The following is an 11289-nucleotide window of genomic DNA, read 5'->3' on the forward strand; positions in this document are numbered from 1 at the left end:
ATTACCAAGATAATGGATCGATCGATTAACCGTGTAACGCATTACTCTAGTGAAGATGGTAAGGATTAGATTTTTGTCCGTACCATTCTACGTTCACGAAGTATGCTTCGGATATTGAAGTATTGTTAAGAGATTCAGTTGGCATGCGAAATAAAGAGAGAAGTAAACAGCTTCTGGGAAAGGCAACGACCTATATTCTTTGTCCTTACCAGTAGCTACCCTCCCTTTTCAACCCTCGCCGAGGAGGGTCGCGCGGATAGTGGCGTTTTATGACCACGTAAGGCCTTTAAAGGCAGAGGTATGTAAAGGGTCCTTCTACACGGGTTTTTACTTTTTGATGTCACCATACACTAGGAGAATGTTTGAAGGAGAAAGAAAAGATAATGTTTTATCCTTGAAATCATAATTAAGTAATATATTAAAATGGTAAATAAAGAGTTTAATTGATTTTGTCAAATTTCACTTTTCATCCATCGTTATACAGCATACAAGAAACACGTTTGATAAATGCAAAAATCATTATGAAATCAAACACTTGCGTTTTTAAAGTTTGGAACCTGTTTTTTAAATTCGTAGTGGAATATTTCAATAAAAAAACAAAGTAGCATTAATGGATTGCCAATCATTAGATCTAAATCTTACGAATCAATTTAATGCGGAGTTATAAACAGGAATATAAAGAGGATACATACTTCGGGATTCACCTTTTACTTCGCTTTTTTTATGAGATTTTACATTGTCTTTTTTCATTAACGGTAATTCAACTTTCAATCCCCGAATGAACTGTCGGCACTGATGTCCGAGCCCTCTTCTTCAACATCATCCAAAATCAGCAGATCTCTTAAATCTTTTGGCATTTCCTTTGGTCTTCTCAGAGTTGATGTCAGTGTAGAGGAAAGAAATGGATCAGACGTTAACAGCAGTCTTTTGAATAGGTCCTCGTTTGTGGCCTTTCTGGAGTGCTTCCTACTGAATCTCATGCGGAATGTACGTGTGTCCTTATTCCGAGCTTCCAGTGCCTCTTCTGATACTTGCCCTAAGGGAAGAATCGCTTCTTTTGCAATTTCGCTTCCATGCAGCAGTACCTTATGCACCGTGGTTGGCATATAATACCACGGATAAAGTTTAATATATAGCTCTGCAGTTCTCTGGCAGTAGTCCGAGAAAGCTATATAATTTAGTGTTACGCCACTTGATACTGCCCTCAGAATGATGGAAAATGTTTTTATTAGATCAACATTGATACCTGTAATTAAAACAAGATACAGCATACTGAATTTACTGCTAATGGTACATTTTACTTTCCTATTTTTATATGCAAATATATGCGTGAAGCTATTACATATGTTTTCCTAATGCAGAGCACGTTTACTCAATTACCTGTCAAATCAGCGGCCAATTCTGGGGAATCGAAGAAGCGCCTGGCCGAATTACCGTCATTTGTGTTACCAGATCCAGGTCTGGGAACATCAACGATTAACCCCATCCTTTCCTTGAAAGCCTTCTGAATTCTTATTTTCCTCTGCGTTAGTAGCGTTTTGAGATTACCTCGAGCCTGTAAAGAATTTTTCTCGTAATTTAAAGGCATTTTCACCGTTGAACTAGATTCAAGCTTGTTTGTATTATTTCTTACCTGCCACTTTCTGAACTCCAGCCTGTACGGTATGTGTAGCAAACATTCAAAAAACCGGATATAGCAATGCAAGGTTGACAATCCAAAGGAATATTTTGTCACATCTACAGGTCGATTCCTTAATGCCATCAAATTATTCATCTCCGCAGCTGTTGCTCCGCAGATGTAGCACCTCATATTCGGGTTGCCAGTAAATGCATTGCATACCTAAAATAATCGTCATTCATTAATTTTAATCTATAAACTTTAAAATATTCCAGACTATCACGATATAAGCATGAATTTTTCTTACCTTTCCATTTATCATTGTAAGCAACAAGCTGAAGTTGACTGAGTAATTTCTAATGCTCCAATTTTTCAGGCCGTCAATCTGCCTTTGTATATATTTGCTTTCCTCAACAGCAACTTCCTAAGTTTCCTTCAACCACCGTAGGCGGATAGGCCGGCAAAATGAATTTACTATAACCTAACACACAAACAGACTTCCGAGTCACTTTTTTGCTTTTCAGTACTATTGCCTTTTCGTAGGATCCCCAATTATAAAAAAAATACCACACGCCGGAAGCACACACGATGAGAATTTCAATACACTGCCTGAAAATACACCACATAGCTTGAATGACTCTAGTGGACTGAAGCTCGTGGTTTAGAAGGTCCCTCAAGAGACGAGAAAATATTTCGAAGGGGTTCTGGTATACGCTGACTGTTTATATGGAATCCTATATTCGTTGATTGCTGTCCAGAAAAAATAAAAAATAAATGCAGAGCGAAGCACATGGCCCCTTCGCTTAGGACGCTAAGGACTAAAGAGGCGGACCAAACACACTTGGGGCTCGAACTGACGACAAACAAGGAGGAGACAGAGAGAAGGCATTGAGCTAGAAAGATACAGTATCTCAAGCTAAAGTAGCTGACCTAGCTAAAGATAGAAACTGATGACCAAGTAGCATATGCTCTAATGGCTGAAGATTATGTTAGTGATGCACCAGCCACATTTGAAGAAACGGAGCAGAGGAGTGATGCACCACTGTGGAAGGAAGCCATCAAGGAGGAATTATCATCGTTGGAAGAAAATAAAACTTGGAAACTATGTGAACTGCCTGAAGGAAGGAAAGCTATTGATGCAAAATGGATATTCAAAGTGAAGAAAGATGAAAATGGAAACACTTCAAGATACAAAGCAAGATTAGTCATCAGGGGATGCGCTTAAAGAAGAGGACTTGATTATGAAGAAACATATGCCCCTGTTGCTCGAATGTCTACAGTTCGTATATTATTGTCTGTCATTAACCATAAATCATTAGTTTCAGGTCAAATGGATGTAAAGAATGCATTCCTGCAAGGTAATTTAAATGATGAAATATTCATGCTACCACCCCCAGGAGTTAATGTTAAAGGAAACTTGGTTTGCAAGCTCCAGAAACCATTGTATGGACTAAAGCAAGCCCCCAAGGAATGGAATAGTTGTTTCGATAAGTATGTGCAAAGCCTTGGTTTTGTTCAGTCAAAGCATGATAGGTGTCTGTATGTGTACATTAAGGAAGCTATTGTGATTTATATTCTACTTTATGTTGATGATTTGCTTATTGCCTGTAGTAGTGATGTAGAATTGAGTTATGTGAAAAGAAAATTAATGGAAAAATTTAAGATGACTGATCTTGGAAATTTAAAGTTCTACTTAGGAATCAAGATTGACATGGATAGAGCTGGTATGTATTTATCTCAAAAGAAGTACATGGAAGATATGTTGAGTAGATTTAATATGTCTGATTGCAAACCTACCAAATCTCCAATTGAAGAAAAATTTTGTGGTACTGATTTTGATAATGAGCCTATTATAACTGATAAACCAGTGAAGGAACTTATTGGATGTTTAATGTATTTGATGTCTATTTCTAGACCAGATTTATCTTTAAGTGTAAATTTATTTAGCAGATATCAGAGAAGGTCCACTGAAGGACTATGGAAAGGGCTTAAAAGAGTGCTTAGATACATTAAAGGTACACTTGATTACGTATTATTTTTTCCTAAGAAGGATTCACTTGAATCCGTTGTGTGTTTTGCCGATGCAGATTGGGCTGGAGACTCACAAGACAGAAAGTCCACATCTGGTTTTGTCGTGGAAGTCTTTGGTGGCACTGTATCATGGAGTACAAGAAAGCAGTCGAATGTATCACTATCCACAACGGAAGCAGAGCTTGTGGCTTTGTGTGAGGGTGCATGCGAAGCCAAATGGACAATTGGAATTTTAGAAGACTTGGGTATAGATGTAAAGAAACCAGTAATCTTGTTTGAGGACAATCAGTCCTGTATTCATTTATTGTTTAGCCATAAGTATCGTAGAATGAAACATGTTGAGGTGAAATATTATTTTCTGAGTGATCTTATACAGAAAAACATTTTTAATGTAAAATATGTGCCATCAAGCAATCAAAAGGCTGATATGTTAACTAAGCCACTTGGCACCACACGTTTCTGTATTTTAAGGGAAAAAGTAAATGTGATACAAGAATTGTCAAATTGAGGGGGGGTGTTAATATGGCAATTTGCAATATGATGTGGAAGCAACATGCCAGGTTGCATAGGTTGCCATGATATGTTTTTATTTATGTTTTATTAAATAGTTTGTTTATGGTTGATTGTTGTTAGGAAAAAGATTAGTTTGTGGTGAATATGAAAAGGTGTATGGTGTGCTGTGCTTATATACTAATTAAACTGTTCACAATCTGAACCAAAGGACTCTTTAAGAATATATATTTCATCAGTTATAACTACCGTTGTGTGCACAGAGAATCATTTAAGCCTTTTCTGGCGACATCGTTATCGGACGACGGTAATCTTCACTTGAAATACAGTTGTTTGTCTGTGTACCTATGAAATTATCTTTATTTTAAGGTGTTTATCCAGTATTGCCTGGCTGAGGATGTGGTCATTCGCGGAAACCTACCGCTGTGACTACAATTTTTATTCATTCAAGCATGGGCTGTTTTGACTTCACTCATCATATAACATTGGTATGAAAGACAGAATGGATGTCATTGGGTTGCATATGTTCTAAATGTGGTTGTGGGAATAGTTTACTGTGTCGACAGAGAATGGTATCCTAGGTATTAAAGGGTTTGCAAATTAAGTGATTCTGGTTGGAGGAAGGAAGTAGAATGGTGTGACAAGTTGCTGCAAAGTAGATATCATCCTTGTTGGTATACATTCATTTTCTAAGGAAAAATATTAAAAAATTTTATCTATGTCATGCGCCTTTCCAAACTTAATCAGAAAAAATTTTGTATTCTCTGATTTATATTTGTTGTAAATATCTCTGAATCAAGTGGACCTCTCACTATCTCTCTCCCTCCCTCTCTCATAGACCTCCCAGTCAACACAACAATTATGGCCACAGTGTGGCCGAACTGTGGTTTACCTGTGGCAACTATGGCTATGGCTAGCCACAGCTTGCCATACTATGGCCAGACTGTGGTTGCCATATCGCAAGCCATAGTGTGGCTTGCCAAAATCATATGCAACTATGGCCACACTTTGGAAAGCCACAGCTGCCACAGATGATAAAGTTTGTTTACGGTTGCTATAGATGCAGACTTGTTGATGAGTTATCAAAATGAGAGTTGGTTGATTTCATTGATACAAAGAAAGTGTGTTAAAGAAAGAATAATATGTATTAAAGGCTTCCACATTATTTAAGGATTTAATCTATTTCGGCGTCTTTCCGTGAGTACTGTGATGTTGAAATGTGGGGAAGATTAGATAGACTACCGTAAATGTTGTAATGACTAAATATGTGATTTTACCTGTTACAGATTGGTCCATAAGCCTAGCTAAAATAACTTGAGGTGGATGTGTAACATGTTACTGTCTCAAATCCAAGGCAATATTGTAATACTAGCTAATCTGCAATGTTGTTATGTTTTTTTAGTGGCTAACCTAGGCGATCATTAATGGTTATATTATGTTATTTATGGTGAATTTACTGCAATAATAAAGTACTTACAAACATCATTTACTAAGTAGGAACTTTTATTTGCATTTACCTTTCTGATACTCTATATCGCAAAGTGCTACTTGGGGTATGGGGTGCCAACCAGAGGGCATTTTAACGTATTTATTATTTAAATTGATGGTAAATTAAAATTTTTGGTTCACATCTAATTTTCCAAAAAATCATTATTTTTGCATTGATGGGCATAGCTAGGATTGAAGGAGGCATAATAATACTAAGGTAAAACCACCAGTAGTTGACACCTTAAGGATTTATATGTCTGTTTGTTAACATTACTTAAACCGAATTCACTGTAGGGGAAACTTAAAGTTACTGATAGCTGTACAAAGTATTCCTCTATCGTACTGTCACAAGAATAACATTAATAAAATGAATGTGAATTATTATTATTATTTTTTTTTGTTAACGGGCACAGGTATAGTAGTTGACACCAAGCGAAAACAAGAATATTTAGTAGTTGACACATTTTATTTTCAGTAGTTGACACACTTTATAAAACTCTTTATTTCAATACTCTTTATTTATTGACACTCTTTAGTAGTTTACATATGTTTTAAATGAGAAAAGGTTTAATAAATGAATTTTTGCCTACTTTGTATGAATACAGGAATGAAATGAATGATAAAAGTTGTAGAAAAATACAAAAATTGAATGTTAACGTATTACATAACTTAGGCTCATTCTCTAGTTAATTAAGTTTAAAAAAATGAATATAAATTGTGCTAAGCTATCAGAATGCAAGAAGTTAATCCCATAAAAATTCAAGTTCCGGGACTGAGTAAACATTTCTCGTGGTACTCATTTTTAAAGGCTCGTCAATGTGGTATAATACAGTTTCCCATTCGTAGTCCAATTTATCCTCTTTTTCTGGCCATTTCCAGAGTCTCCCAGATTTTTTCATAGCTGTAATAGTAGCAGCTGTTTCACAAACATCAGTTATAACCCCCGGAAATAACTCTTCTTCATAAGAAAAAACTACATACTCCCCTACTTTCCTCTCTACTGGTTTCTTTAGGTTTTTCTCATGTATGTTTTCCTCATCGCTCTCATCTTTAAAATCACTGTCACTGTCTGATGGCACCTCTTCTATGCCAGAGTTAGAGCTGTCTTTGTAATGAAGCACCCGCTTTGCAGTCCTTTTCTTATGCTGCCGAACTTTATCTTGTTTCGCTCTTTCTTTTTCATCTTTTTTCCTTTGTCTCTCGGCAGCACGTTCCAGTTTTCTTTTTTCTAATTCTTCCTTTTTTGCCAACTTCTTTCTAAAATAATCTTGACACAGCTGTCCTGAGACAATGGCAGGCATTTTCTCCTTCATTGATCGTTTTTGTTTTGGTTCATTCTTGTCTTTCTGGAAAAAAAGTGTCTTTTGAATGGGCTGGGGATTTCTGCAGATACTTTAGAAGTTCCAGCTTGACAAAGATCAGTATGATTAATACTATCTCTAGCAGGCTTATCGATACAAGTAAGGTTGTTCGTTCCAGATGGCATATTGTAATCATCAGTGGTATGATAAGTGGACTCATCGATAGCACTAGGAGTGAGTGTATACAACGATTGCAAGTTCTCCTGAGGAAAGTTTGAAGAAGAAATTTCTATGGACATTTTATTATTTTGGAAATTTTCCCTATTGAACTGTAGGTGGCCCCATCAGATGGCTTCCTGAGGTTCATCTGTCTGGACAAGCAAATCAGGATGTTCAAGGATCAGTGTCTCCAGGCACGCTCCTCCTTCCTGCAAGAGTTCCTTTTGGAGATTAAGCAGGCCACGGAAAAACAGCTGCTTGACGCTGGATTTGAGCAAAATCCTCAACAAAGTGAGTTCTTCATTAAGGTAACTGCATGAGGAAAATGATATTCTTAACCCTTCTTTGGGCACATAAAATCTTGTTATGCGGTTGGGTGTGTGGGCCACACTGATGGCCCAAATTCAATTTATTTTAATTTCCTTAAGTGTTCAACATTTCGTAAAAAAGTTTTTTCGTAATAATGAATTTAGACTTTGTTTATTGACCTTCAGATCTAAAAAATCTACAATACTGTTGAATGAACTGCAAAACTGACTTGAGCACCCTTTAAAACCTATGTTTAGACACGTTGGTTGTCACGATGGTCCCACATTTACCTCTATGACCTTTGACCTCAGTATTAGCCTTGGAGGTCAAATAGTGGATAAGACGAGTATTTGGACACTACCAATGACTTGGGCACCCTTTAAAACCCATGAACCACCACCTTTGTTGACTGATCACCCGCTGATTGGGTCGACCTGGGTAGCAAAATTCTTCTCTATCACTGGAGCACCAAAAAAGACCTACACATCTGAGAAATTTGTACTTTTACTTTTTTGGGACGGTTAAGCACTACACATCCTAATGTATTCTAAATGGACTAATGGGGAGCCCTTGTGTGCCTTGAGAGCAAGTTACAAAAACATTCTCTGGGAAAATATGCATGTATGCGCCAAATTTCCCAATGATCGGTGCAGTGGATTTTGGGGTCTATCAATCTTGGACTAACAATTATAAGAACTTCCTCTTTTATATATTAATGTTTTAGTTTTTGTTGCATTTAAGGGTTACTATCAATTGTTGTTAATTTTAAGAAGGAAATGTTGTTATTCTAGGTAGTGCACAGGTAGATAGTGGAGGTTATGATGGCCCAGCAACTTTCTGCTTTCAATCTAGCGCTTGGGAAAGATGTGGCCTTGAGAGCTATGAGCTGCAAGAAGTACATCGGCAAAGGGATCCTGAGTCTGTTTCAATACTTCAGAGCATAAGAATTGGTCGGTAAGTATTCCTAGAGAAAATAGTCCATTCTATATTTTATTTGGAAATAAATAACATTAGGTTGGTATCAGTGTAGGTGGAATACAATATCCCTTTAAAATTTGTTTTCAAACCTTGATAGTGAGGGAAACTTGGTATTTCAGTGACAGTCTTTGTAATTATTCCATAGTTTTTCATCTTGATATTTGTATGCAGTCATGCTTTTTTTCTTGAGGCTCTAAAGTAATGAGTTACATATTTAGATACACATGTATGGTTTTGAGCATCATATAATTATGTAATTTGGTAGAATATACCCAAATAAGTCGTATGTATTTGCAATGAAAAGATTTTTCTCTTGGTTGATAGCTTTTCATATATCCATAGTACTCTTTTTACTCAATGGCTCTAAAGGTTTGATCTCTGTGATATTTATTACAAAGCTCTCAGAATTATAAAGGCTTCATAATTGTGGTCAGGACATAATTCATTATTATGAGAAGGCATGTATACTATAAAAGTTATCCTGATTTACGCATCCTGAAAGCCATCATTTTTTCAATGAAAATTCATCCACTGCATCAGCTAACTCAGTGTGACAACACCTTTTCTTTTGCCTCTCTTAGGGTCAAAGAAGAGATTTCAGAGAAACTTACTTCAACGATATCTAACCAGGTTGAGGAAGGAGGTATATCCTGGCTACTCGTCTGTGCAGTCATACCAAAGATGCAGATCAAATCAACCAGTCACGTTTAATGGAGTTACCAGGTAAAGTCTTCATGGAATAATCGATGGAACTCAAACTTAATGCTCTCCTTTCTTTGAATAACTCATTGAAACTAGTCGCAGTCAAGTTGTAATACTATTCGATCTTTATGAAATAAACTTACACCATGTTAACTTGCCAATCGGGATTTCAGAAGTCTGGTTCTTTTGTGTATAGTTATTTGAGGACAGGCAACCCTCGATTATCAATTTCCTAATCATCTGTTTTGTGGGTTATCCAGGCTATTTTCTCCTCCTTGCTCATAGAATTTCAGAGACTATTCTATAGGCAAAATTGATGGAGTTCTTTAAAAGTCCAATGTATCTCAATATAATGCATCGATTAAAATATGTAATTGTGAAAATGTAGATACAGCAGAATCCCGATTATGCGGCTGCGACTTATCCGTGCTGCACATTATCCATGCACGATTTTCACTCTCTTTCAATGTTTTCCGCGATCTATATAAAAAATAAAATTGGATGCAAAATCACTTGAATTACTGCATTTTAATGCTAAGCTACACCAGACTTATTATTTCCATCAGTGTCTTCTTTGTAAAACGTAATTATTTCATTTACTTGCCAGCAAGGAATGTTTCAAGTTTACTTGAACGTCTACTCAAGGAATGAAAATGACAATAAGCGGCAGGGAAAAAACTCTTGATTAATTTAAAAGATTCTTCAACAGTTAACCAATCCTAAGTCAACAAAAATGTTATCCATGGTCTTTAAAAGAATGCTGCAATGCAAATGCGCAATTATTGCTGTGGTCTCACACGTTGATTAATGCAGCCCAAGAGTACCAGACATTTTGTTGCACTCAGGCATGTTAATGCCGTGACTAATGAAGGTCTAACTGAAGAGGAAGGGATTTGTGGAAGTAAAGGCAGCGGGGGAAGTGAAAGGAGAGAGATTGGATGAGTCATAACCAGGCAATCGCCAGTGTGGATACTCTAGAACCGCTGCTGCATGATGACACTAGCTGCATTCTCGAGAGCTCCATCTTCCTGTTTTCCAAGCCTCCCAGTGCATGACCGCACTCCGGGTTCATGTATCCACGTCCCGCTGTTGCTACCGAGGTAACTTGTGCGAGACACGACTATGTCGCATTTTGCCCGACAGTTTACAGTGCAACCTCGATAAAACGACACCCCACGGTGCACCAATAAACACTCGCTATAGCAAATTGTCGCTTTACCGGAGGTGGAGCAAATAATAGCCAATATACCTGTTGCAAACAGTTATACAGGAACAGGAGTGGTGCAGCGACAGATTAATTTCTATCCGATAAACGTAAGCATAAATCCAGGCGAAAGGTGATGTTTTTTTGCATCACTAAATTTCCTTGCTCAAACAACGACTAACTATTCAAACAATTTATAAGCGCCGCACTGAATAAATATCATGCAAAGCATTGTTTTGTAAATCATTATGCCACGACCGACCGACGAAGCCATTTTTCTATGCACTTAATTAGTGCATTTACGTAATCATTCTATTATTTTGGTATTTTCCACTGAAAATTCAAAAATTAACTAATAAAACTGTATCGCGGTTATTTAATGCCTCAAATGTTTCCATTGGTGTATTTTTATTGTTCCTATACATTAAGCGGCAGTGAAGTGACATAATGTATTGCATTTGTTTCTGCAGTCGAAAACGGTGGAAGGTTGTATAACATTCCTGCCTTAGAAGACTTTTTCTATCAGATAATGTAATATCTTCATCATCTACAGTAAAAAGTATGCTAAGCTTGAAAAATGATGCGATTAAAATTGCCGTTGTTAAAAAAAGTTCCTTTTTGAGTGTTTCGCTCGCGACGTATTTGAAATAATACACCGAGTTTACCACGGCACTGCAAAGGAGAGTCAGTTATTCTGTGAGTTCTTCCAGCGGCCACCAGTGGATGTTCGGCTACCCACATGACGGAACAGAGCACCAGTACGACTCCAACCACTGACACGAATAGTTCACCCTAGTGAATCCCCAACGGAGAATAAATACATCCATCCGGACAATTCACGCTCAGTATCATTGCATCATACATCCTACATCATTGCTAAGGTGCACTACATACCTTTAGAGGCATCATTGCAAGAAATACCTAGTACT

The 11289-nt window shown here is 37.1% G+C and overlaps 2 protein-coding genes across 3 annotated transcripts; one reads left to right on the top strand and one right to left on the bottom strand.

Annotated features, from left to right (window-relative positions):
• Window positions 1–602: 602 nt before the first annotated feature.
• Window positions 603–2322, bottom strand: LOC124169231. Its single transcript, XM_046547773.1, has 4 exons — window positions 1926–2322; window positions 1634–1840; window positions 1381–1555; window positions 603–1246 (listed from the first exon to the last, which is right to left on the bottom strand). The coding sequence occupies exons 1-4, from the start codon at window positions 1938–1940 to the stop codon at window positions 768–770; spliced, it is 876 nt and encodes a 291-aa protein (XP_046403729.1). The 5' UTR covers window positions 1941–2322; the 3' UTR covers window positions 603–767.
• A 3428-nt stretch (window positions 2323–5750) lies between these two features.
• LOC124169249 (ATP-dependent DNA helicase PIF1-like) lies at window positions 5751–9323 on the top strand. 2 transcript variants are annotated; one of them, XR_006867064.1, is made up of 3 exons: window positions 5751–7475; window positions 8268–8430; window positions 9036–9323. XR_006867064.1 is itself a non-coding variant. In XM_046547806.1 (3 exons), exons 1-3 carry the CDS (start codon window positions 7338–7340, stop codon window positions 9163–9165), a joined length of 414 nt encoding a protein of 137 aa, XP_046403762.1. In that variant the 5' UTR covers window positions 5751–7337; the 3' UTR covers window positions 9166–9323. The 2 variants fall into 2 exon arrangements, 1 of the variants encoding a protein (XP_046403762.1); XM_046547806.1 differs by having other exon boundaries at window positions 5751–7458.
• Window positions 9324–11289: the final 1966 nt, after the last annotated feature.

Source organism: Ischnura elegans, chromosome 12 (genome assembly GCF_921293095.1).
Source record: "Ischnura elegans chromosome 12, ioIscEleg1.1, whole genome shotgun sequence".
NCBI lineage: Eukaryota > Metazoa > Arthropoda > Insecta > Odonata > Coenagrionidae > Ischnura > Ischnura elegans.

Bases quoted from the DNA above. Each gene is read 5' to 3' on its own strand.
- LOC124169231 (XM_046547773.1), bottom strand. The intron at 1,556-1,633 runs GTAAGAAATAAT...AATTCTTTACAG, and splicing joins TGGAGTTCAGAAAGTGGCAG to GCTCGAGGTAATCTCAAAAC. The intron at 1,247-1,380 runs GTAATTGAGTAA...TTTTAATTACAG, and splicing joins ATTGGCCGCTGATTTGACAG to GTATCAATGTTGATCTAATA.
- LOC124169249 (XM_046547806.1), top strand. From the start codon at position 7,338: ATGTTCAAGGATCAGTGTCTCCAGGCACGCTCCTCCTTCCTGCAAGAG. The intron at 7,459-8,267 runs GTGAGTTCTTCA...TTGTTATTCTAG, and splicing joins TGAGCAAAATCCTCAACAAA to GTAGTGCACAGGTAGATAGT. The intron at 8,431-9,035 runs GTAAGTATTCCT...TGCCTCTCTTAG, and splicing joins CAGAGCATAAGAATTGGTCG to GGTCAAAGAAGAGATTTCAG.